This window comes from Pezoporus occidentalis, unplaced genomic scaffold, assembly GCF_034315485.1.
Source record: "Pezoporus occidentalis ecotype Australia unplaced genomic scaffold, CSIRO_AGI_Poc_V1 ctg243, whole genome shotgun sequence".
NCBI lineage: Eukaryota > Metazoa > Chordata > Aves > Psittaciformes > Psittacidae > Pezoporus > Pezoporus occidentalis.
Genome location: NW_026914319.1, coordinates 668,591 through 695,930, shown reverse-complemented (window position 1 = coordinate 695,930; position 27,340 = coordinate 668,591). Strand labels below are relative to the sequence as shown.

The following is a 27,340-nucleotide window of genomic DNA, read 5'->3' as shown; positions in this document are numbered from 1 at the left end:
GGGCACGCCCCGCGGGCGGAGCTCGCCGCATCCTCGGGGCCCGGCGGCGGGGATCGCCGGGAGAGCTGTGAGTACGGACGGGGCCCTGCGGTGCGGTGTAGGCCAGCGGGGCTTCGGTCTGCTGTGTGCCCCGGCTGCAGCCGAGCAGTTGGGTACTCGGGAGGAGCCGCCGCGGCCGCCTCCCTGCGTGCCGAAGCTCTGCTCTTCTTCCCCGCCAGCTCCTGCGTGCCCTCTGGCAGAACGAGGCGGAACGGCCGCAGTTCTCGCGTGGGGGTTTTGTGTGGGGTTTAAGCATTAAGGGAGTGGTGAGGGGTCCCTCACTGAGCTGCCTCAGCGTAGGCCGGGACGAGGTGGTCAGTGCTTTGCTCACAAGGGACAGGGGCAGCTTTGGGCCGAGCCCAAGGTGTGCAGCTCCTGCCACAGGCCTCGCACCTCCACCTCGCAGGAGGCACCCGGGTGAGGCTGCCGCATCGCCCTTGGGTGCCATGAGCTGCTGTGGGTCTGTGCAGCGTCGAGCCTCTGGAGGCACATGCTGTGAAGCCATCAAGACACAAAAGAGGGCTACCTCCAGCGCTAAAGTGCACTGGATGTGTTTGTAAGGCACCACACGCACTCCAGAACTGAAATTTCTTGTGTGAACATCCCTGCTACACTTTGTGTATTGGCTTTTGTGGCTGTTTTTTAATTTAAAATCTGTAGAAAGAGGAGGTGAAAATAACCATGAGGTTTTGTAATAAGACACATGTCCTGCTTGTCATCACTTCCATGCTTTAGTTGCCTTTTGGTGTAAACTCTTGAGTTCAGTGGGATTCAAAGGCTGTCACTGTTGCTGTGCAGCAGAGTTAACCCCCAGCAGCTCTTCTGGCACTGTAGCTCCTGCGTGGTCACCTTTGGCTTTCAGGGGCTGTGTATCCTTACTCCTAGGATTGGCAAGGTATGTTTTGGCATTTGGTAGCCTAGTTGTCACCTTCTTCCCAAATTCCCCATGTACAGTACCTGGTGTGCTGGGTAGTGTTACGTTGGGGGGGGGAGGGGGGAGCTTTGTTGTATTTTTTTAAAGGTCAGTGTATGTATATACAGAATGTAAGAAATGTCAGGCAACTGTTGAGAACTTGCTTTTGTGCTGGCAAAGGTAGACACTGATTATTCATAAAATGTTTCTTTGGCTCTCATGTCTCGCTATATTGAGTTAGGGAGCTCTGATAAAGGAAAGAAAAGGGATATGATTTGTTTATAAGTAGACAATGAAACTGCTGTAAATATCTTCACTTGATCTCATCCCTTTCATTGACTACCCTCCCTGTAGCCCAGGTCCAGGCTAATTTTAAATTCCTTGGTAGCAAGGAAGGTGCTCCTCCTTCCTCTTCTACTTTCATGCCTAGCTGTCAATCTGCAAGAGTGAAATCACTCTGACAGGCTCTTTCTACCAGCTTTGATACCTTCCTTTTAATTTTGCCAGGCCAAGCACAGCTCTAGCAAAATTTCCAGAGGAAGAAGCACCAAAGGCAGAGTTTTCTTAATGCTGTGTCCATAACTGCTCCATGTCCGTTCAGTCAGGACTCCTTACATCCTGGTAGCTGTATTAACTCCCTGATGTCAGCTAATGCACATTCAGTTGCCCTGTGACCTTCTTGTGTTGTGAACTAGTGAAACAAGGTGTTTGGGTGCATTTTAGAGTTTGTTAAAGGCACTGTATCCAAGGAGACATAAACAGGAATTTGGATAGAATATTCTTGCTTTGCAGGTATGGCTGCACCAGCAATTATGCTTCCTGCAAAGACATTCCCAGTACAGCAAAGTGTGGGAGACACCAACACTATCATTGTGAGGCAGAAGACAGTCCCATCTCTCCTGCCTGGTGAGTCTCAGCAGTCCTCATAAGCACTCTGGTGTTTCCATGGTCTCCTTTTTGCTAATCAGAAGCACAGTGACTGGGAATGAAGACAAAAAAACAGCATGAAACAGAGGTTTGTGGAATGGTGTTAATGGTTCTTCTCATGAGATTTAATGAGTGTGTACCTCACAGGAACTGGTTTTTGCAATCTGTCTTATCATAAACTCAGAAATTGGTGGGCTTTTTTCTTTTCAGAGGCTATGCCTATGTGAATCAGGTATGCAGGAGTGGGATCAGAATGAATGAACCATCATGTAAAGAACAGAAATGTTAGAAGAAGGTTCTGCTAGGGAAGAGCAGCTAATGCAGGCCATGAGAATTTTCTTAATGGTCCCTTCCATTACACATTGGTCATCTGGCTGGTGGTGAAATACCATTTCATGCAAAAGAAGTCCCAGGAAAAAAGAAAACTAGTTTCTGGGTCTGCTGGGGGATTGATTTGTTTGTGTGGGTTTTTTTTTCTGCTGCAGTGGAGCTGCCGTGCTTATTCTGTTAAAGTGTTCTCACTGAGGTTAGTGCCAGGGAAATTCAGGAGGATTAATTTAAGAATGAAAAAAAATCAATCTCAGTTCAGAGTTTAGGAAAAGGTCAGAGAGAAGACTGTTGGGAATTTCTTTTCCACAAGAAAGCCAGAGGGAATATTCTCAGTATATATAGCTGGGCCTATGCTGCATGTTTGTGGCAGCCACAATTACAGTGGAAGTCCCAGAAGACTCTTCAGTGAAATGTTATTTGGCTTTGACATTGTTGAAATCCTTTCCATGCAGGTGTTGTTGAGAAATATCCTTTACTTGCTTATATAGAAAACTAACTGTAGGCCACAGGGGTTTCATGAGGAGGTAGTTACCTCAACATGAACTGGTAAATACTGTGTGCAGTGCTACCTGAAATGGGATTTGGGAAAAGCTAATGGAAAGTAAATTTCCATCTGCAAAAAGGCTTTTTTTTTTCTCTGTCCTCCCACTGATACTGCAACATGGAGCCTGTGGACCAACCACTAACAGTCTTTATTCAGTGTTCCATTTTCTCTCAATAATCGTGAAATACCAGGTTTTGCTCAAACTCTGTTCTAATTATTCTGGCTTGTGTTTGTAAATGACAAATCTAACATTTCTGTGAAGCAGGTAATTAACTGCAAATGTGTGGATACCCAGCTGAGACATCTTGTGATCTTAGTTAAACTTTCTAGTCAGTATCAGATGGGGGATTCGAAGAAATGCTGCCAACTTTAAAACAAAATATTTAATTATGGAAATATGATTAGCTCAAATAACACAGAGTTGAAATTAAAAAAAAAGATCAGATTTTTTCAAAAAAGATAAAAAATTATATTATTAGAATTGTGTGTTTAGCACTTGTGAATAGCCGTTTTTACCATTTCTCCTGCTTGTTTAGCCAGTGTCCCTTATTGAAAAGGTTCCTTGTAGATACAGCAAAGTGCATTGCTTGGGATAAAGAAACCCTTGCACAATAAGAGGTGCAATCATTTCTTAATTCAAGGCATTTAAAAGCTAGAATGAGATAATGTATGTAGCAGTTTAGCAGACACAAATAACAGTTGCAAGTGCCATATGTTCAATTTAGCTGTAGTTATGCTAATGGAAAGCAGAAAATTGGGAAACGCTGAATGTAGAAAGGTTCAGAAAGAACAAAACTAATTGGAACTTTTCAGGGGCAGAGTTCAGAAACAAAACTTAGGTACAAAGATGCCAGCACAAATATTTTTATAGATAATTGTTATTATCCCACCATGTGTTTACTTGCTGTTAAAAGGATCAAGGTAATTTGTGTGAGTAATACCCCCAATTATCATATACAGAGTAAGATAACTTTATGTTAGGTAATAAAAGAAGGATTGTACGGGGAGGCAGAAATCCTCTGCCACTGGCCTGGTGCTCTCCTCATCCCAGCTGGTCTCTGCAGGGTGCTCATTAGCAGATGTGTTTTCTTGGAATTTCAGGTAACCTGTGTAAGTTTTTTTCCTCCCCACCTGATTAATTAATTACATGTGAGTATTTCTTGAAGGAACTTTTCAGGTGTATGATGGAATATTTATGTTCTCACCCATTTGGTTTTTTTTCCTTTGTTGTCTGCATGACCATAAATTTAATGCATTATTATTGTAATGTTTAAGCCTCGCATTTTGTGTCTGTAGTGCATTATTCTTTGCTTATTCGCTGTTGCTTATTTCAAATTTTAATTCTTTCATCTGTTCCTATGAAGACCTTTTTACTTTGGGATAAGTGGTTTGAACTGTTATGATCCCCAGTTCTAAGTAGAGAAGATGGGGTGAAAACATCAGCTGTTCCTGTATTATTATCTATACTATGAAGAAAATATTAAAGTGATAATATGCATATTTATACCTTCCAGCTGCAGTTATTGAAAAGCAGATGTATTCTTTCAGGCTTCAATTGATTCCCCAAGATGTTTGCAAAAGCAACAAAGAATTTTGTGAGAGAAACTGACAGTGGAGGTGACTTAATACCTGTCTCCCATTTGAACGCCTCAGACAAGCTGCAACTTATGAGCTTAGTTACGAAGAGAAAGAAGTTCTGGTGCTGGCAGAAGCCTAAGTATCATTTCTTGACAGTCACCCTGAGTGATGTGCTTACTGAAGACAAACCGATCAAACCAGGTAAAGCCATACATGGGCATCAGTACTACTGCAGATAAAAAGAATGCAAAGCCTGATCTTTTTTGTTGGTATTCTCAATCGTGTTACTAGGGGCTCCTTTCAGAGGAATGCTCTGAACTATTCTCCATCCATGGAAATGAGATGACTGAATCTTTTATCGCTTGATTAGTCATTTAACTAAACCCAATAATAATAACTGTTAAGAAAAATAGGTAATGTTTTGCCTAGATAGACTACTGAAATTATGTGCCAAAGGTTGTAAAGCTGTGCAGTTCTACTGTTTAACAACAGTGCTATCTGTAGGCACAGGAACTAGAATACTGCTGGGGAATTCTAGTCTGTCATGATAGTGTGAAATTATACTGTGCTCCTGATCAAAAAGCACTGGATAAACAGCGTCTTGGTGGTGACAGTAGCCCAGGGAATGTTTGTACAGGCAAGGCCAAGGAAGTTTTATCTGTACTTCCTTTCTTCTTGTACATACTCTTAAAAGCGGTTGACCCTTGTACTTCATTCTTCATCCAGCTGCAGTGGTCCTAACCAGGTTTTAGGATTAACAATCTGGAATCCCATACTTCTAGGTGTGGCACAATTCCACACAAGAAAATAGGTAAGTCCCTAAATTGAGATGTTAATTGTAGCTGGCTTGGAAGATTAGCTGGTGCTATCAGTTATAGGTGCCTAAGATTCAGAGTTGTTTTAAGCCAGTTGGATGCTTCTGTTGGTTTTCAGTGAGCTTTGGACAGCCCTGTAATGACATATATCAAGATAATGGTAAGATACTAACCCTGCTATACAAGCAGGTCTGCTTTGCAGTTTTTCTGTGTAGCTGAAGTAAGTTTCAGTCATTCCTTATGATTTTTCTATAGTGTCTGAAGTTAGCATTTCAATCACCTTATGTTTTCCTAAAATGTCAAAATATAAAAAGTAGCAGAGTGAAGATGAGGAAAATGTAGAGGAAGCAGGAGTTGCAGAGCTGTAAATTTCATTATTTACCTGCTCAGTAAAGTTTGCCTTCACTAACTTGTCATATTTTCTGTAAGTTGCTGTTTTTCCAATCAATTCGGGACTATTTCAGTATTTCTCTTCACAAGCAGAAATCACTTTTATTGCTTTCCTAGTAATCGTGGAGTCTGACTTTGCAAAATATATGGGGAAGTTTGAAGATTCTGTTCAAGGAAGCATTGAAACTTCATTTGGAAAGATCAGCCTGGGAGGTGGAGGAAGGGGCTATGTGGAAAACCAGTCCTCATTTGGAAACCTAAGGAAGCAGGAGATTGACTTGCAGCAGCTTATGAAAGACGTCAAGGATAGGTATGTTTTTAATATAGGTGCTGTAATGACTGGGAAGTATTACTGAGCTGAAAAAGCTTGGGCTAGCTGTGATCACCAAACAATTGATTCTGCAGTGTTGCCATAGCTTGAGAATTATTTTTATTGTAACCTCTCATTTTTAGGTGATAAATCATACATACAGAAATGAACGTTTCCAGATTTGGAAAGCTTCGTGGTCAGACCTTTCCCTTTCTTTTTAAAAACATCTCTCTGCAATTGCGTATTTGCATGAATTGCCTTGTGGAACAAAAGCCAAATCCTCACTTTGTTGGGGGACTGTACTGAGGTAACAATCTAGGAAAAAAATGGATTGTTTTTTCTATGTTAGTGGTGCAAATGCTATGGAAACTGAATTCAGTACTACTTATGTTGTTGTAGCAGGTTTTATAATTGTGTATGTGTGTGTGAGCCACGGTGCTAGAAAATTGGATTATTTGAAGTTGAGGGAATAGCAAAGGTGAGCCAGCATGGTCCACACATGTTCTACTAGTTGAACAAAATGTAGTTTATAGATCTACATAAGAATTAGAATGAAGAACCAGCCACTGTAGGAGAATATCAAGTTCAAGACCATCTACACAACCTGAAGGTGCACAAGTTCATCATGCAGAAGACCTGATGAGGTGTGTCTGTGGGTCCTGGTGAATGTAGTTGCTAAGCCATTATCTGTAATATCTGAGAAGTCTGGTGAAGCTCCTACTGACTGGCAATGGTTTTGAACTGAAAGAGAGATTTAGATTAGAAGTTAAGAAGAAATTCTTTGCTGTGAGGGTGGTGAGGCTGTGCCACAGGGTGCCCAGAGAAGCTGTGGCTGCCCCATCCCTGGCAGTGTTCAAGGCCAGGTTGGACAGGACTTCGAGCAACCCGATTAGTGGAAGGTGTCGCTGCCCATGGCAGGGGGCTGGAGCTGGATGAGTTTCGAGGTCTCTTCCAACCCAAACCTTCTATGATTCTGTGATCTATTGCTCATTGTTATACAGTAGTACAGCTACAGTAGTAGCTGAGGGGAACTATAATCTTAAATTTACAAGATATGCAACGCTTTCTGTCTGACTCTGAAATCGTATTTATTTAATCCTGCAATAAGACAGTCATGGACCAAAGCCTACTTGGCAATCAGATGACAAGTCAGGGATCTACTCTGTATTGCAGGTCTTGGCTTGTGGGAGATGAGAGTGGTTTGTTTGTTACAGCATTGTACCTTACATCTGTAGCAGGTGCTGTAATGCATTTTAATAGCCTTTGCTGATGCTTTGAAGATAAAGTTGATAGGTTTTTGTTATCAGTGCAGAAGTTGTTAGGAGCATTGTGAATTTGCTTTAGATACACTGATGTTCTAGAAATAATCCATTTTCACAGGAACAAGTGGCTGCTGTTCTTTGTATTGTGAGCATTCACAAGTCAACAGACTTATTCTAATAAGGCACCCTGCTATCTCTGCACTAACTGCTTTATTAAAAGCAGAAAATATTGGGCTGAATGTGCATACCAGGTGTGTAAAATTAGTATGTATCTAGTACCAGAAGAATAGTGTCAGGATTTAGGTAGAGTCCTATAAAAGAACAAATCAGAATAACTTTGATTTAAATCAGTAAGCTTTTATTTAGCTTCCTGCACTGAGTTACCTTTCTGTTCAAACAAATAATCCTCCCATAGCAAATCAGATTTACTTCATCACATTTTGGGGTTATAATCCTGCATTTATCTACATACTTAGAAATAGAGTGTCTTTTTGCATATGTGTAAAATCAATAGCCCTGCACCGATCTGAATGTAACCGTAGATGAGGTTAATCTATGTGCCTCCTAGCTACAAGGAGCTAGTTCTTAGTTCATAGAAAAGATGCTCATAGCTTATTAAAGCTTATTATGCAAAGTGTATAATTGATACCCAGTCAGTTTGGCTTCTGCCAGGTCACTGGAAATGATGAGGCTAGCAGAATGTAAATTTCTTTTCTTCAGCATAATGCCGGAGCTCACTGGAAATTGTGTTAATGCCTTGCAAATGAAATCCCAGATACTCATTCATAAATATTCTGTGATTTATGGTGGATTCTGTCCAAACTTCTGGTTTTTGTATTGTTCATGGAGCATTGTGTGGAATACAGGAATTCAGCATTCTGGAGTGCTGGTGCCTACAAATTAGTGATTTTTGGATGCAAGGCATCCAAAGATAGATGTTTGCCCATCAGTACTTGTGAGAGGAGAGTCAAGTAGGTATTTTTGTTGTCATCGATTGACAAACATTCCTTATGCTTGTTTGATCAGTTACTGTTCTGTTGATTATTCCTACACATGTAGCGTAATTAAGTTGCATTTCAAATGTTGTTCTTGTATTAGGCTGTTTGAATGGAAGTTGCAGATAAATAGCAGAAAATTCTAAACCAATGCAGCTGTGCCTTCTAAACTAAGTCATGTGAGTGTTCAAGGTAGCAAGCTGGAAGTCCTCAGTGGCAGCAAATCTTGCTCCTGTCACTTCTTAGGTGAACCTTCTGAAGGAGAGTCCTACTGATCTTTTAATTAGATTCCAATGCCGCATTGTCTCCTGTTCTGAAAAGGAATAACAGCTGAAGGGTGCAGGATGAAATCCTGCCTGGTTTGCAGAAGCAATGACATTGTAAATGCAGAACACACTTGTTAAAATAATACACAATTTTAAAAATCAAGTTAAATGGTGCTTCTAGCTATATAAACTCAGCATATTTTATTTTACATTATTTTCCATACTACAGTGTGGTTGCTAAATTACAGAGTACTGTAATGTACTGATTTCAGGTCAGAGTTGTGTGCCTTTAACTTGGTGAGATTGCTCTCGATTTAAGAGTATATTCCATCTTCTTTTTTAAGGCTTTCATCATTCCCTGCCATAAAATTCTCATAGAGAAGCTGGTAAAGTACAGGCTGGATGAGAAGACAGGCGGATTGAAAACTGGCTGAATGGCTGGGCCCAGAGCATGTCGAGCAGTACTACAGTCTAAGCGGAGGCCAGTGACTAATGGTGTACTCCAGGAGACAATACTGGGTCCAGTCCTGTCTTCATTAGTCATCTGGGTAATGGGATTGATGAGTGTACCCTCAGCAAGTTTGCTGGTGGCAAAAAACTGGGAGTCCTTTGTGGACAGTCCAGTCAGAAATTCCGCATCTGAAAGACCCTCAGTCTCTGCTGAAGAGTTTAGAGCAGGCTCCTGCTCTCTCTTCTGACTGTGAGAACCTGCTCTGTTGCCAGATGTTGTCTGTTTTCTCTTGCCTTCCATGGTGTTTCTGCCTTTCTTCCTACATTTCTTCTTCCAGCCTGCAGCAAATTGCATTTGTGCCTATTTTCCACTGCTTTCCTCATGGTAGAACTAAAAAGTTGAATAAAGGTGAAGAAAGCCTTTGCATTAGAGGAGAGTGGAAGTGTTCAGTCCAATAACATGTGGAGAGACTGTGGTCAAAACTCAAAGAAATTCTTTTCTGTTCATGTTTGACCTGCAGAGCTTCCCGTACAGTAAATCACTGACATCAGGAAGGTTATTTAAGCAGAACAAACAGTAAAAAAAAATAATCTTTTAAATGGTCTATATTTACACAAGCTCATATGCTGTGTGTTGATAATGGGACTTAGCAAGCAAACATCTCATTGTATTTTATATAGTAACTTTTTATGTAGTAACTTTTGAGTACTTCAGCGCAACTCCTCAAGGTGGGAAGGAGTATGGTGATGTAGTACAGGTCATGCAAGATCTGTGAGGGCTTCTGTACAATAAATGGTGAAAGAGATGATGAGAGTGATGATTGTAGAACAGATATAAAAGCTCTGAAAGGTGACCTGTGAAATAAAAAATATGCCATGCAGTTTGTGTGCCTGCATGCATGTATTCTCAGGGATTTAACTGAGCCACCTCTTGTTATTCAGATATGTTCTTGATATTCAGGGTGTAATGCTGGCAAATGAGTTCAGCTCTTGCAGCAATGCACTCAGAAATGCAGTGGCTGTTACCCTGCAATACTTTAAGCCCTGCTCAGATTGTCAAACTTTAACCCTGTTGCATCTTGCTCTTGATGACTATTTTCAGTGATAATTTAGGTAAGCTGGGTATTTGTTTACCTCATGTTGTCTCTTCTTTGAGTTGCTGAGAAGAGCAGAATGTTTTACCTTCCACAGGCTGTGCTGCAGTATAACTTATGATGTGCCCAAACACAATCCTGGAGTCCAAGGGGTTTTATGATAGAAAGTTCAGTGCCAGAAGGCTAGAGGAGAGTGTTTAAGTGTGCTGTCCTAAAATAAAAGGTATCTGTAGCTGTGCTAGGGGTATGTGTTTTAAAGCTCTGAATCTGGTACTCACTAAACCTAGTGGGAAGAGGAGAGCATTTCTGTTGGCTTTACAGTTAAATATATCCCACTGAAGTAATTTGAATCTTGATGCTGAGGCAGTGGCTGTGTCTCTGACACACAGTGCAGCTGGGTAGAGGACTCCAAAGTTACCTGTGATACATAGTGCCTGTGGGAGTGCTACATCAGGGACAGAAGCAGGTAGCTCTGTCCCCTTGTTTTAGTGTCTCTGAGTAGCCTCCAGTGCTGTGGCAGCTTATGCAGCATTGCCTCAGAAATCTCTGCAGCAGGCCTGTTTACCTGTCTGTGTCTTCTGACTCCTTCACTCTGCCACTCTGCTGTTAGTTCTGCATCTGAATCTCAAAGTCAGGGGCATGAGGGGGTTTGAGCCAGTCCTACCAAGGACATAATAATCTTAGAATGAGCTAGGTAGGAAAAGACCTTTGGGATCGTCAAGTCCAACCATTACCTCAGGACTGGCAAGTCCACCACTGAATCATATCACTGAGGGTTTTATCTACACAGTTTTTGAACACTCCCAGGGATAGTGATCTCACCACCTCCCTGGGCAGCCTGTTCCAATACCTGACTACCCTTTCACTGGAGACATTTTCCCTAATATCCAGTCTGAACCTCCCCTGGCGCAGCTTGAGGCCATTTCCTGTTGTCCTACCATTTGTTACGTGGGAGAAGAGACCAGCCACCTTCTCTCTCCCCTCTCCTTTCATGTAGTTGTAGAGAGCAATAAGGTCCCCCCTGAGCCTTCTCTTTTCCAGACTAAACACCTCACTTCCCTGATGTAAGAAAAAGTCTCTTGAATTATTTTGGTACTTCATTTTGATAGATTGAAATCATATTCTATGCGCTTCTTATATTAATGCTCCATCAAACCCAGCAAATCTCAATTTAATCTGCATTTTTCAACTTTTGATTATTTTGTTTCTTTTGCTGAAACTGTCAGGAATATCTGGTGAGTTTGTCTTCCTTTAAAGCAGGCAAAAAATACATGAAAACAAATGACAAATTGCTTTTGTGCTTCTTCATTGCATTTCTTATCCTGTGATTTCTTAGGTCAAATGTTAAAATTGCAAGTTCTTACTGCATTAGTTTGTATTTTCAAGATGCTTAGCACACCTCTTCAGAATCATAAGTAATTACTGTGAAGTGTATGATAGGCTTGATGGTCTGTTATGGTGATAACTAATAGCTCTGCATTGGCAGACACTTTTAAGAGCAACGGTGTTTGTGATTGCTTGACATTTCTTACTTTTTGCTTAATCCAAAGATGCATTGCCTTCCAAGCATAAAGCATGGCTCAGCACCAAAAGAGAAAGCATCATATTAATAAGCTCAGGAATGTCTGGGGGGGGGGGAGGTTCTGGTGGCTGTTGCATCGCTTCAGAGGTATTTTCTTTCCCTTGGTTAAACAATCAACTTTAACGTTTCCAGACAGTTCATTCCAACTGATTGAACTTTCATATAAGCATTAAGTCTCCAAAGATCAAAAATTGCCTCAGGATATTTTTAATTTAATAAAGACCCAAGCTGACTTCAGGCTTATGCAGACTGCATAAATCCAAACCTCTAGAATCTAATAAATCTAAAACTTTTTAATTAAATATGAAGGTATCTCTATTTTAGAGCAGTTGATGTCATTTAGAGCAGTTGATGTCATTTACCTGGACTTGTGCAAAGCGTTCGACACTGTCCCACACAACATCCTTGTCTCTAAACTGGAGAGACATCAATTTGATGGATGGACCACTCAGTGGATAAAGAACTGGCTGGATGGCCACACACAGAGTTCTGGTCAATGGCTCAATGTCTGGCTGGAGACCAGTAATGGGTGGTGTCCCTCAGGGATCGGTGTTGGGACCGGTCTTGTTCAACATCTTTGTCAGTGACATGGACAGTGGGATTGAGTGCGCCCTCAGCAAGTTTGCCGATGACACCAAGCTGTGTGGTTCTGGAATGCCATCCAGAGGGACCTTGACACGCTTGTAAGGTGGGCTGATGCCAACCTCATGAAGTTTAACCATGCCAAGTGCAAGGTCCTACACCTGGGTCAGAGCAATCCCAGGCACAGCTACAGGCTGGGCAGAGAAAAATTCAGAGCAGCCCTGCAGGGAAGGACTTGGGGGTGTTGGTTGATGAGAAAATGAACATGGGCCGGCTTCAGTGTGCGCTCGCAGCCCAGAAAGCCAACCGTATCCTGGGCTGCATCAAAAGGAGCGTGACCAGCAGGTCGAAGGAGGTGATCCTGCCCCTCTACTCTGCTCTTGTGAGACCTCACTTGGAGTATTGTGTGCAGTTCTGGTGTCCTCAACATAAAAAGGACATGGAACTGTTGGAACAAGTCCAGAGGAGGGCCACGAGGATGATCAGGGGACTGGAGCACCTCCCGTATGAAGACAGGCTGAGGAAGTTGGGGCTGTTCAGCCTGGAGAAGAGAAGGCTGCGTGGAGACCTCATAGCAGCCTTCCAGTATCTGAAGGGGGCTATAGGGGTGCTGGGGAGGGACTCTTCATTAGGGACTGTAGTGACAGGACAAGGGGTAACGGGTTAAAACTTAAACAGGGGAAGTTTAGGCTGGATGTAAGAAGGAAATTCTTTCCTGTTATGGTGGTGAGGCACTGGAATGGGTTGCCCAGGGAGGTTGTGAATGCTCCATCCCTGGCAGTGTTCAAGGCCAGGTTGGACGAGGCCTTGGGTGATATGATTTAGTGTGAGGTGTCCCTGCCCATGGCAGGGGGGTTGGAACTAGATGATCTTAAGGTCCTTTCCAACCCTAATTATTCTCTGATTCTGTGATTTAAACATGGCCGAGTCAGACATGGCTTCATCACTTTTTTGGTTAATTGCCATTTAGTTCCATGAATAAATGCCATTTACAGTAATAGGGAGGTGAAAAGGCTGAATAACTTGAGCCAGGGGTAGCAATCTTTCAATCTTTCAACTGTCTTGCTCAAATTACCTGTTTGTAGAAAATCTGACATCTCATCTGAGGACCTCCACTGGGTATTTTGTAGAAGTATACTGTAAGTGACACATTTTAGTCAATTAGATACAGTTAAGAAGTTGCTTTGACTGTTACCAGAGAGCCTGTTAACACCCAGAAGCCAAGGTAGTGAATTTTGTCATTTTTGCTTAGAAAATAATCCTTTCTCGTTGTTTCTGGGAGTTCACTTTCTCAAATGGAGCAGAAGAACCTTACTTAGGAAGATCCCCTGCAGCATCTAAATGCACATGGAATTATGATGTGTGGTAGGGTTGACATGTTAAGTTGGAGGCAAGAGCTAGAAAGTTGAGGTCCCTCCAAGAGTTAATTTTTCTTTTGACTGTGACAGTCCCAGTCATTAACTGCAAATTGTGATGTTACACTGGGGAATAACACAGAAGTTTATAGCAGGTGGGTTTGGGGTTTGTTTTTCCAGTCATCTTTTCCAGTTCCAAAATCCATGAAATCTCTTCTGGTTTCTCGTCCAGCCCTCTGAAGTACTTGGTCAGTGGTGATCCCACTCAGCCAGCTCAGGGTCTAAGTGAACATTGAAACAGATCCATGGCAAGGTGTGAACGTTGGCACTGAGGTAATTAGTCTCTTAGTGTGCTGTTCATCCCTCAAGGGGGAATTATGGCGACTTGGAATTTGGTGGTAGCATGTCAGGACACTCCTTTGCCTGCGCAAGGGCCTTTAGATGCCAAACCAGCAGTTCCTAGTGGTGGGCACCCCAAGCTGTCCTAGTCCAGGTGAGTCTGGACATCAGCTCTTGGACGTGAAGGAGCCTATGTCACCTCCCCTGCTGAGGAGCACTTGATGGCGCGCCTGTGACAGGTAGAAGGATGTACAAAGACAGGGGTGATGGGACTGACTGGTGACAAGGACATAAATGAGACTGAGTTTGGCCACATGGCTGGGAAGTGGTAATAATAAACTGTGAGAAGGAGGGGCGATGAAGGCTGGGAGCCATGAACAGCTGGTGTCATCTGAGGATAAAAGAAGAGAAATTACACGAGGTGGGGCTGGTGAGCTGGCTGTGACACAAAGCTGAGATGAATGAGGGGTGAGGAATGGGACTCAGCCTGGTCAGGTAAGAGAGAGAAAACCGAGAACTATTGTAAGGGAAAATAGGGCTTGATTACAGAATCTAATTGGACTGGGAGATTGCTTGCTCTTTATCTCCCAACTTCAAGTAGCTTGACTGCAACTTCACTCTTTCTAAGCAGAGCTTTGTGGTGTGTGGGTAATACTATTATATTGTATGCTTATGTATTACACTATTGTAAGTATTTTCATTATGTGTGTGCATGCATAATGTATCCAGTAGGCTGCAGGGAGTTCATAATACAGACCGTGGGCACAGGTCTTTTGTTTGTGTTCCCCAGTAGCCTTTTTTGGTAGAAATAATTCTTTGGAGTAAAGACTGCAGGGTGGGAGCCATTGACTTACTGATGCTGTTTGTGCTAACGTGAGACTGAAGGGAATGGTTAGCCAGCATACCCTGCCATGACATTGTTAATGTCAGTGTGAGTTCACTATACCAGAGGATTCAGTCCAGTGTTTATGAGCCTGGCCGGTTGTTTTCGTAGTACACTGGAAGCTTAAACTTACCAGACTTACTGTAGTTCTCCCTTTCTTTTTTTGCTTAAAAAGTAGCGAGGCAGCTGCCATTTTTGCTCAGAGTGAGGAATCAAGAATTCAGTACATGTGTTAGGACTTCCTGTGGAATACAGATATCTACCGCTACCGAATAACAAAAGAGGACATAACTGATTTTGAGGAGGCTGCTCATACAGCAACCATTGTTATTTTTACAATAAAAGCTTCTTCAAGCAATTAAGCAAATGTTTTGTTCTCAGTTCAGTATTTATGTTGTTAATGGCATCTTTTCATTTTCAGAACAATAAATCTAAACAGTAGTTTACTGCAACAAGTAATGGAAAGGAAACGTGAAGTGCTGTGCATCTTGAGAGAAAAGATAATAACAACTCAGAAGTGTACAATAACTGAACACATCCAGACAGAAGAAAAAATCAGTGGCGTGGTAGGATGCAGCACAAAAATAGTAAAGGTAAAATTCTGCCAGGAACAGAACATTTGCTGGTTATCTGAGATGAAATTATGCTTTCTCCAAATAGACTCCAGAGTATTTTTCATGCTTCCATAATATCTTGAACTCAGTGCACTGCTTATTTGTGATACTTCAGAAAAGTAACGTTTTCCCATTGCAGTGGCAAAAGATGAGCCTGGAATGTGGTTTCCATCAATACCGTCAAATTGTGATTCAGTTTCTATGTAGATTCCTGCCTAGAGCAGTACATGAACCAAACATTAACAGTTCAGTGAAAGCTGAAGAGTAAAAAGCAGTGCTGAAGCAAATTTATTTGCTAACCCAAGTAATCATTCATCAAAAATGTTTGCTGTGTCTACTGAGTTTTAATATTTATAGAGAAGCTGTTCATTTTTGATATGGAAACAGAGATTAACTGGATTATAAGGGTATCTGAAAAATTGCCTATGAATTGAAAAGGAATTACCAAAATCAAAACATATGCTCATTCGTAGTAAGTTTAAGTTGCAGATTAATCACTTCTGTATACAGGGTGTCTCTAGTAGTAGAGATCTGGGAGCTGCAGTTCAACAACCCTCTGTGCAAGTGCCATCTTCCTGGTACCAGCCTCCAGTGGGGCAAAAGGGGTGCCAGGATAAAAGAGGGCAGGGTGGGATACTGAAGTCCATTTTCTAGTGACAGTGTGGCAAAAACTGCACCTGGAACTCAACTTTGTAATCGGAGAGGGTAGCTAAGAGTTTGAGAGCTGCTCTTGGCATTGTGCTTCTTTCGCTGCTCATGTAGTTCCTTTCACAGATGTCAAATCTAACATGTGCTTTAGTTAGACATCATGGAGAGTGGCACACATTCTTTCTCTGTATTTTTTTTTCCCCTTTATTAATTCTGTGTTTAAGCTACATAATAACTGAGCAAGATAAACAGCGAATAAATTTGTCCTCTAGGTTTCAGTGAGTGAAAGTGGAAGTATGATGAAAGATTCTAGTGTGATCCTTGAAATTCCTCCTGCAACCACTATTGCCTACGGTGTAATTGAACTGTTTATAAAGCACAGTGGCCAGTTTGGTAAGTATAAAGCTCATTTTCTAGGTACACAGTTCAACAGAGCTGTCTGTTGGGCAATGATTTCTACATTTCCCCGTGCCTGAAGGTGATGATGTTGTGCGGCCTCCATTGCCTTGACAGATATTTGTGCTGTGAAATGCTGCTTTCTAAGTTAGCAATGCCTTTTCACCTGTTTGAATAAATCATAAACTTGGAATAACTTAGGTTTCAGGGGACCACAGGAGGTCACCATCTAGCTCAAGCCCCAGCTCAAGGCGGAGCCAACTTCTGAAGTGTGATCTAAGTTCAGAGTTAGATCAGATCTCGTATCCTTGTCTATTCAAGTTTTGATTATCTCTAGAGACAGAGATTCCACCACCCCTCTGGGCAGCCTGTTCTCATGTTTGACACCATCATAGCAAACTTTTTCCCCCCCTTAATACTGATGAGACTTTCTCTTGCTTTAATTTGTGTCTGTTGCCTTTTGTCCTATCATCATGCAGCAGTCTGTCTCTGTCCTCTTTTCATGCTTCCATCGGGTAGTAGTAGATAGCAGTAAGGTTCTCCCTTAGCAGTATTTTCTCCAGGCTGGACAAATCCTGTCTGTCAGCCTCTTTTCACACATGATGGTCTCCAGCACCTTGGTAGCTGTTTGCTGCATTGCTCCAGTATGTTAATGTCTTGTACTGGGGAGTCAAAAACTGAATGCTACACTCTGAATGCAGTCTCCCAAATTGAAACATCACTGTCATCGATCTTCTGGCTATGCTCTTGCCAGCACAGCCCACTATGCAGCAAACTTCAATAGCTACAAGGGCACACTGCTCAACCTCTTGAATTTGCTGTCCATGTCTTCTTCTGCAGTTCTGCTTCTAGCTATCTGGCCCTCAGCCCATGCTGTTGCCTTCCCCTGTTGGCAGGGAGAGTGAACTGAATATAAATCAATGGTCAGCCAGGAATGTTGAGACGACAGTCATGCTAAGAAAAGAATTATTCATAAACTGTAGGACTGGAATTTAATCTTTTCTATTTTACACTTTCATATATATTCATATATATTCTCAGAATGGCTACAGAAATGTCCTTATCGTGATTTCTGATCACACTTCACTTATTTCAGTAAGTAATGGAATTTACTTACTTACTTACTTATTTCAGTAAGTAATTCTCAGGTGTCAAGTCAAAACAATGTTAAAGTTGGCTTTAGGGGGAGTAGTAACTCTGCTTTGTAGCATCGCTTGGGGTTTTCTTTCTTGTCTGTCCTCAGTTAAACTCCCTGACCTCAAGAAGGTTTCAGGGGATGTTATGCAAGAAGGAAGGAAATCAGATGGACTGTGTAAAGCTGGAAGTTGAAAAGGACTGCTGTGGAGAGAAACAAGAGATATGTTGAAGAAATACTTGAATTGCAGTTGAAATTTCAATCCAGGATGCACTTTATTTGCGTAAGGAATGTAGAAGGTACTCTCCATCATTCTCCTTCAACTGACTTCTGATATTAAGGAGTCTGTGGGTTCCAGAATATAAGTAAATACCATGTAACCTGTAAAAAAATTCTCTGAAATGTGGAATTGCTCAAACATAGACTGAGCACAGAGACAGAGCAGAGGGCATTGACTTCATGGTCATAGTAAGAGTGTAATTCAGAGTAATCAGGTGCAATTAAGGCTATCTGACTACACAGGTGTGTAGCTGATAACCTGTTTATGTCATTCCTAGGTAGAAATCTAGAATCCTTCTTTTTCCTTTTTCATGTTTAATGTATGTCTTTTAAGCTTCAAAACCAGCCCAGCATTGTTTTATGTCAAGCAACCTATGGCTTTTAAAGATTAAAAAAGATTTAATGTGCTGTCTTCTCTTGCCTGGGCATCATTGAGAACTTGGAGGAACTAACAATGAAATTAGGGATTTTAAGTACGGTGGGGCTAAACTTTCAACTTCTTAATGTCTGAGCAGTGATCAGCATCTGTTTATGGACATAAAAATAGCCTTTGAAGTTGAATCCAGAGACTAATGTAGTCCTTTCACATGAGACTGAAAGTGACAAGTTGCACGTTGTAGCATAACGTGATTCTCTTCTCAGATAATTACAGAATAAGGTGTATTAAGGTGTTTTTTTTGCTTCCTTTCCTTTGCCACTGACAGCATGTGGGTTATCCTGTAAGAAAAAGTGGTATATAAAAATTTAAGGCTAATGTGAGTGGACATTTTTATAAAGACATGAAAAAGAAATAAAAAGAGGTCTAATCCTTTTCTGACCCCTTTATGGTAATTTTTTCCTGTAATCATTCTGTTTGATTTCTACAGCTAATTTTCCACTACATGTAAAAGTCGTTCCTGTTACAGGCTTTGCAGTTTTGTGTCTCTAAAGTCTTCCTAGAAGTCCTTTTTTTCTTGCTTTACAAAACAGAAGGTACAGCGGTACCCCCTGATTTGCTTTGTTCTGTTCATTGCTATAAATGCGACTTGCTTCCTCTTAAATGACTACAAATTAAACAGTCCTAATCTTTTCAGCTTCTCCAAGCAAAGGAGTCTCTTTGCCTTTGATTGTTTTCGTTGATCATCTCTGGTTTTCATCCATTTTTGTTAATGTTTCTGAATAACTAACAAGATCTAACTGTGCTGCTGGAGGTTGGTCATCAAGGGGTATAATAGAATTCAAGAGAGAAGACATCACAGTAGTGTGTATATTTTTTTTTTCTGCTTATTTTCCTTTCTCTTTTTTTCTAAGAGTATGACAAAATTAATGAGCTAGAAAATTAATTAACAGCCCTACTAGTACAAAACATTCACATTTTCTTCTGAATTGAGTCCTATCTGAGATTTAACAGGGTCTGTATCTTCTAAAACTTTTCATGATTCTGTGTATTGATTTCCCTTACTAGCATCAATCTGCCTTAGGAGGGCAGGTAGTTTATTAGCACTATCTCCCCCCTTCAGGGGTCGTGTGAAAGCCTTGTTATTATCAATGGAAGTAACATGAGTTTGTTCACCATACAGTGCCTTAGCTGCTGTCTGGGGTCTCATTGCTTTGGGAAGTTGTTTAAGTTGTGTTAATTGCTTTCTGCTCCTCTAGCTCACTCTTCTCTGTGAATGGTTATGCAGTCTAAAGGCCTCTGTCATCTTTCTTTCTCTGTGGTAGAGATTTCTTTGTGTACTCTCCCTTTGAAAAGCTTTTTGCTGATGGAGTGCTCTCCGTGCTTTCTTTTCTGCTTTGAATGTCCTTAATTTGGTGAGACAGACTCTTGCAACTGCAGGAAGGTTATATTTAGGTTTTGTGCCTGCTACCTGTGAGCACTGTGTTTGATCAGTTACTTTTTTCCCTCACCAGCGCTGTCGGGTGTTACTCTAAAATTGTTTCTCTTGTTAACCTCTCTGCAATTTCCTCAGACCTGCTACAGAGGAACAGGGGAACAGTTACAGGTCTTGCATTTGAGATGATAAAAAGTGATCAAAATATGCGTAGGGCTTTGGTTGTATTCTGCATCTTTGGGGCACAATGTTGAACACATGAGGACAGAACTCAATATTCCAGATTTCTCAGCATAACTTTCACAAAGGCTTCCTGTGTACCTGAGTTGTCCCTTGGCCTCATCAGGTTGGCATTGGGGTGGAAGGAAATGGGGAGTCCTGTTTGGGTCAGGTAGGCCAGGATGTCATGAAGACAAGGCAGGAAGGGTAATCCAGCCAGGTGAAGCTCCTGCAAAGCAACAGTTTATTTCAGAGTGAACGTGCCTGGGGGAAGTCTTTTAAAATCTCCATAAAGCCCCCTATTTTCCACTCATCTGGAGAATTTGAGGGTGGACCTGTAGCTTGGCTGAGAAAGGGGAATCTGTAAGCCTCATGACCAGAAGCAGCTCTGTGAGGGACTCTCAGAGTTCATATAAAACTCAGAAAGTGCTTTCACATCTCCATCATGAGTGGCCCCTTTGGCCAGCATTACAGCACATCTCTTACTTGGCAGAAACATGAATACCTGAATCTCTTGTATGCAACATTCAGGTTTACAGTTTTCATGTTACTTGCTGTCTGCAGTACCTTAATTCCCATGAGCTGGAGTCACATTTTGGAGCTGCATCACAGGATCTGTCTGTGCACACTATACCAAACATCGGGCCTGCAGTAATGCTCAGTAATTCACGTTCATAGCAGCCACTGGCATTTTTTCCATCTAGAAGAGATGAGCCATGGAGAAATCATGTACAGGAACACTAGATAATGCAAGCTAGCACCTCACTCGGGAATTACTTATGCATTTTATTAATTTTATTGTTTCAATTGAATTTCTAATTACAGAATTCTGTCTGCTGGATGAACAGCGAGGAGGTTTTGAAAAAGAAAGCACAGAAGGGTCAACTTGTCCCCATTCAGCGCTATTCAGAGATGCTTTGTTTCTCTATCAGCCAGATGCTGTTGATAATGAGATGTACTCTGGGGCAAAAAACCTCATTCCCAGTGATGCTTCTTTAAGTGTCTTGAAACAAGGTATTACCAGAAATGCTTTACGTTATTATATCACAGTGAGTTAAGCGACATGATAGGAGGAAATAATGTGGTACAATAGTGGGTAAGAAATTGTGTTAGTTCGTTTTAATAGCCCTTATCGAGAACTCTTAAGGGAATACACTGAAAGAATGGAAGAATTTACTGCTGCAGTAGGTATATGCAGTGGACTGTTCCCTAGGAACATCCTGAATCCCTTTGTCATAAATATGATCTTACCAAATCAGGTGTTAATGGCAGTTCTCGTACATTCCAGATGAACTCTGTAAGATCAGTGATGATTTATGATTTCATTCAGAAAGGGCCACTGAAAATACTCCATCATTTGGAAAATGCTCTCAGTTAAAGGTTATTTTAAGTCTCAAAAATCACAAAGGCATCTCCCCCCTTCACTTAGCCTCATTGTTTTCTGAGATGCTTTATAGAGATCTTTGGTATGAACTACAGCTGATGAAATGAAAATGTGATTTAAATGGCAATTGGCAAACTGGTATAATGGGACAGGCACAACTTGTTTATTGTAGGCATGGGGGAGGAAGGGGCAAGTTTGTCACCAGAGGACTGACAAAAGGGGAAACAAATCAAGGCCTCAGCACACTTTACTGTTCTTCAGTTCTTGGCAGAGCTCTTACAGCTGGTTTTAACGACAAACATCACTTTTGTTATCTCTGCATTTCACCCTTCGGCTGTTTAGTGGACCAGCTGTGACCAAAATAGGTATTTGTTGTCCTGAAATAAACTCTCTCATTCTCTCATGGAGAATGGAAAGGAATAACTGTGTCTGCATGTGTATATAAAAAACAATTATCTGTGAAAGAGTGCACTGTTTGGTTTGGTTTAGCTTTGACATATGCTTGCACCTTTCCTGCTTACAAGGCTTAGAGGTTTCTTTTCATTCATTAACCTGAGCTGTCTCCTGGAAAAAAACCCTAAAAATATTGTTTCTACTCAAGGTATTTAAAGTAGGTTTCCTCTTCTGTTCTTTGTATGTATGAGTGCATCAGGTCCAGCAAATATCTGCCTGAGGCTGGGTTGGTTTTTCTTATTCCAGTAAAGTAATTTTTGGATACAAAAGGCATCTTTAAAGAGTGCGTGTTTCTTGACCGGAGTGGCACGAAGGGAGGTTTCTTTGAAACAAGGTTAACAATGCCTGTGTGTCCATGTTTTTAGAATGCGGAAAAACACATCCCAGCCTTCCAGTGGGCATTATGCACTTGAAAACTTATTTTTTTCAGCAAAGCGGTAATTTGATGTCACAAAACATTTTGTTTCAGTGTCATAGTTGAGCTGTGGGGAAAGAAGTGAATTCTTTTGTGCTTCTGTTGTATCTATTGTCATGGATTCACTATTTCAATCAACAAGAGATTTTTGTCCTGATTTTTGTAATAATGACAGGGTCAGGAGTGAAGAGTTGTAATTCTTTGATGTACCTGATGAAATACAAGGACAGTAACAGCTGAGGATTGCAATAGGAACTTTTAGTTCTGTGGGTGAACTTGTACCTTTGACTTTTAAATTCATATTAACCCACAGATTTAAGAAGTGAAGAGCAGAGCTTTTCATTCTATTTATAGACTATATTCTATTTATAGACTTTACTGGACACGAACTTTCAAGTGAAAAACTTAATATATGGTTAGTTCAGTTAACATTAAGATACTGAATTCTAAAATCTTGATCCTTTGTAGCTGTTCCTCTTTCTTGATGCTTCCTTGGCTTGGTTGGGAAATAGAATTGGCTGTGTTCCAGCCTTGCCTTATAACTTGTGCTGATGGAAATCAGGATGTCAGGACGTGGTGATAAATGAGCTTATGAAACACACAGCAGAAATGCTAACTGTTTTCACTGGCACTTGTGCAGAAATACTTAGTTTTACTTTTTTACTTCTTTCTCGGGAAAGATCTGTCACGGCTGAAGGCTCAGTTCCAGCCCTTTGTGAAGCTGCCGGAAGACAAGCGAAGAGCTTTATATAAAACCCTTTGTGAGCTCTTGCTCTGTGAAGAAATGGTGACTGCCCTGGAGGACGTGGTAAGACAAAGAAGCTTCCACTTGTTCCCTAAAAGCAGTTTCCGAATAGAGCTGGCATTCTCCTTTGCTGGAACTTTTCCCTCTAGAAGTTTACTTACTCTTTTGCTTCCAGGTAGATGATATCTGCATGGGAGACAAGCCAGACCTGAAGGAGTTAATACCTGCACAACAACGAGACCTCCTGGACTTGTTAGAGCTCATAGGGTGCAGGTTGCAGAAGGAGCTGTTGTTGCAGAAGTGCCAGCCTCAGGATGAAGAACTCTTCTCAGCTGCTCACCTTCTCATCAGTGCTGTCTCTGGTATGTTGTGAATGAAGACAAGGGCCATTTTTTAATCATAGTTTCCTTTTAGAAGCTCCCTCTGTGTTAAAGCATTTATGGCTTCTTTCGAACAGCTGATGAGCGGAGTGGCTGTCATTTGTTCCCTTTGCTTTTTATGAGTTTGGTGTACCATGCTTAGCATTCTCGGCTGGCACTTAAATTCAGCCCTCAATCATTGACAGATTTTGCTTGTAAAATACACATTCCTCCAGGATTGCTTAACTCTGTTTTCCTCTGAGTGCAGGCACTTCCAGTTTGGCAGCTAATTCCTGTTCCTACAGCGTACGGAGCTGTTCCCACCTAAATGCTGAGAAACACAAATCAGGAGTTGTCTTCTGTGTCACAGCGTATATTGGTGAGGTGCAAACTGTATTTAGCAGAAGTGCATTTAACGTGAGACACTGCAATTAGAGGGTTGTTTTGCAGCTCCTGGAACAGGAGATTAAACACAAATGTCAAACAAATGCCATCCTCACAAGCTCATTGGCACCACAGTGTTAATTAAAAGCTACCTGCAAAGTCCAGGACAAACTTTCCTGGCTTTTTCTCCTCTCTCTCATATATAAAGAATTTCCTGACATTAAGATAACGAAGGGAAGTCCAGTGTGGTATTAGTTAGATGTGGTAGTGTGCAGCAAAATGTCAGTGTGCATCCATTTATGCACTGAACCCGGGTAGAAAAGCTTAACTCATTTGTGGAGACAGAAAAGAAATAGAAAACAGAAACCTGCTGATGTGGTAACGCTTGTCAGATGCTATTAACAGAAGGGGGCAGTTAATGAGCGTGTTGCATTATCACCTGGCTTTGGACATAATGTCTGATGCTGAAGTCCAGGCATTGTTAATGTGGCTGGATCAAGAACCAAAGCTAGTTTATGCCTGTTGCTTCTAGTAGGATTTACAGCCTCTGAGTTGAAGGGCACCGCAGGGATCATTTAGTCTGTCTCCCTGCCCCAGCACAGTCTCAGCTGTGTAATTCCTTCTCAGATGTGTTTTTGCTGAAGTCAGCATCTCATACAGGTTTTGAGAGCAGAGGTTCTTGTTTTATTCAAGGCCTAAATAATTCATCCAGCCTGCAGGCTCAGAGTGAAACACTGGGAGATGCTTATGGGTGAGACAAGAATGATGGGGAGGAAATCCCCTTTCCTACAAGCTGCCCTTTCTCAAGGGCAGAGATAGTCAGTGTGGGCTTGTACCTACCCATCCCCCATCCCATGTTATTCCGCAGTCTCGGAAGCTGGCAGGAAAGGGCTGGATCAGCTTCTTCCAAGCATCCAGCAGAGCAGTTATGACAACTGTCCTCAGCACTGAATCGCTTTGCTCTCCAGCATCCATTTCACAAGGTGCTGTATGTGCAGATGGGCCCCAAAAATACAACTCACCTGTCTTTGCTCAGCAGGAAAACTCCATCTCGGAGCTCAGTGTTAAGAAAACCCTTTCCAGCAGCCAGCCTGGTGCAGTGTTTGCTGGAGACAGTCCTCCTCTTGTATTGTTTCCTCCACAGAGCTGCCTGGTTGTACTCTTGTCCTGCTGCGTGCCTGCTGTGATCTTCAGGTGGTTCCAGCGTTGTGTTGTTTGGTGAGTAATCAAACTGTGACTCTGTAGCATGTGGGCCCCAGCAGCAGTAATGACTCTGTCCTCTGCCTTTATCATGTTTGTAGCCCAATAAAGAAGATGTTAAGCTCCAGTGCAGATTTCGGCTGTAAGCATTGCTTTGGCAAGGCCAGTCTGACAGTGGCAAGCGATGCAGGTTTTTTTACTGCAGATGGAATCCCAAACCTCTGAAACATTTCTGTATTTGGGAGATTTCATGGGCTGTGAGCAAAAGAAAATTGTAACTTAAGCTCAACTTTTAATATACTAATAGTCTCACTAGCCTGCTTTAAAGTCTTGGTGACAGTAATCACCTGCCCTTGGAAATCAGTTTTCCTTCCGTAGCACCAGTGCTTGGGCCATGGCAAATTCTGACGTTCCTAAATTCTGAGGCCATTCATTGCAACTGCTGAAAGAACAGCACAGGGGTTTTCTTTAGGCTTTTTAAGCTCACTAACAAAAATAATAGTAAACACCAGTAAACACACAAGTGCAGGAGTGCTGCTGTTTGCTCAGAGCGAGAGCTCAGTGTGATCTTCAATGATGGTGGGGGGGGGGGGAAATGTTTGCGTCTTTAAGGAAATCAAGGCCAGGTTGGACAGGGCTTGGGGCAACCTGGTCCAGTGGAAGGTGTCCCTGCCCATGGCAGGCGTTTGGAACTGCATGAGCTTTAAGGTCCCTTCCAGACCATTCTGTGATTTCTGGGACTTGCAGTGAGGTTGAACTGTAGAAATGGCACTGTAGAAGAGATGTTTCTCCTTAAAGGGTGCCATAGAGCTTTGGCTCCGGATGAGTACATTGTACTTGTCAAGGCTAACACTAAAGGGAATCTTGCCCTTTTCCTGCTGCCTTGTAAGCTCTCCGGTGAGCTGTGTAATGGCAGGAGTGGCCCTGCTTGGAAAACGTTTTTGACATCTCTGTGTTTTGCTCTCTCTCATAAACACAGCCAAACATCGCTGCAGCTGATGGCACTGTGGTGCTGAGCAGTCCTTTGGTGGCGACTCTCACGGACGGAGGAAGATTTGATGTGGTGCAAAGGCTGTTTACTTCATCAAACATTCATCTGGAAATGACAGAGTCTTCTGTGAAAGCTGTAACTATGAAAGAACCTAGATTCTTCCCACTGGTTCTTTATGTTGCATTGTATGGATTTTCTGCTTTAGGTGGGAATATGTAGGAGTTTCGCTGCATTATTGCTCCAGCCTGTTCTTCTGTAGCTCTGCAGTGTAGTGTTGGTGTGTTTGAGCTAGGAGTAGAGCCACTGGGTTAAGTGCATAGGACAATCTGGGCAGGGGTTACGGTGGCCAGGCTGGGCTCTGCAGGCCCGGGGTGAGCACTCTGCACTGCCTCAGGCACGCTGCTGCTGCTCCGCAGCTTCACTGAGACCTGTGGCTGCAGTGGGAAATGCAGAAATAAGGGGTGGAGGGGGGGAGGATCAGAAAAGACAAGCCTGGAACAGGAACTGAATGTAGCTGTTCTGGTCGAGTCACATCTGTGGGGCTTTAGAACCTGATTGTTTGCGTTTATATGCATGGGAGAAGACTGCGGTACAAACTGCTTTGTGTAAGCACGCAAACCAGCAGGCTGTGGACAGCTGGGGTCTGCAATGCAGCAGCTGCTTTGCTCACTTAGGACTTGATGTAGGGAATGCCTTTACTCCGGAGCAAGCAGAGTGGAGGGCTCTCAAAGAGGTACTTGATTAGGGTTTCGGTAATTCGGTGTAGTTTGGCTTTACGGATGTGAATTGCACTGCAGGAAATAAACCTTTTTCCAAAAGGAAGAGCACTTTGGGCTTTGTGCCTCTGTTCAGCATTTTGGTTTTCCAGGAAGTTTTTACTCACCTCAGCAAGTTTCTGCTGTTTAAGTTGTGTCCTGAACGTTCTCTTCGAGGCACAGCGGTGCCTTTCAGTGTGCGCAAATGCCACAGAAATGATCATTTTACCCGTGTGACGTTTTAAGTGCAGATGTTTTGATTGTTTGACTAAAAGCAAAGTGTTGGTACAGCCGCCCAGGGCTGTTGGGCTTGGAGCTGTTTTGCCCTTTTTTCATTGTAATTTTTTTGTAATGGTGTGGATGGGACAAATGCAGTCGAGACCACTGTAAATATGGGCTTGGGAAGGTGATGTTCCAGGTAAGTGGAATGTCAGTGCTGACAGACAAGCGGGCAGCTGTGTGTGCGTGGAGGTGACCAGTAACCAACCCCTGCAGCTGAGCTGGAGGCTTAAGTCCTGCCGTCAGCTTTCTGCTCTATTCCCGCGTGCTCTGGAGCAGATTGTCTAAGCCTGACCCGTCAGTTCAGCTTTCCCTGGGGAAGTGACTTTGCAAAAAAGCCCTACAGTCCCTTTCCATACCCTGAGAGTGCCTGATCCCTGGCATGCTGGGCTGCTGCACGTCCTGTGTCTCATCTGGTCAGTGGAGCTGATGGTGTTGCCCAAACCTTGCACTGGTGTCTCTATCTGGAAGCAGCTTTCAGGAGCATGGAAGCACATTACTCTGCTTCCAGGAGGATGTGTTTGTGTGAATGTCTTTTGCTAATCACTGTTCAAAAGTTGCCTCTGTAACTAATTTATCAACATATTATGTCAAAACAATAGAATAACTTACAACCTCA

The 27,340-nt window shown here is 42.3% G+C and overlaps 1 protein-coding gene across 6 annotated transcripts; it reads left to right on the top strand.

The window, feature by feature from the left end:
* GSDME (gasdermin E) lies at window positions 1-27,340 on the top strand. 6 transcript variants are annotated; one of them, XM_062622555.1, is made up of 12 exons: window positions 1-67; window positions 1,745-1,858; window positions 3,745-3,854; window positions 4,302-4,532; window positions 5,654-5,846; window positions 15,076-15,247; window positions 16,189-16,309; window positions 20,582-20,770; window positions 22,689-22,816; window positions 22,929-23,115; window positions 24,641-24,714; window positions 25,676-27,340. In XM_062622555.1, exons 4-12 carry the CDS (start codon window positions 4,322-4,324, stop codon window positions 25,904-25,906), a joined length of 1,506 nt encoding a protein of 501 aa, XP_062478539.1. In that variant the 5' UTR covers window positions 1-67; window positions 1,745-1,858; window positions 3,745-3,854; window positions 4,302-4,321; the 3' UTR covers window positions 25,907-27,340. The 6 variants fall into 6 exon arrangements, with proteins under 6 accessions (XP_062478539.1, XP_062478535.1, XP_062478536.1 ...); XM_062622551.1 differs by having other exon boundaries at window positions 3,735-3,854; XM_062622554.1 differs by having other exon boundaries at window positions 54-71; window positions 3,735-3,854.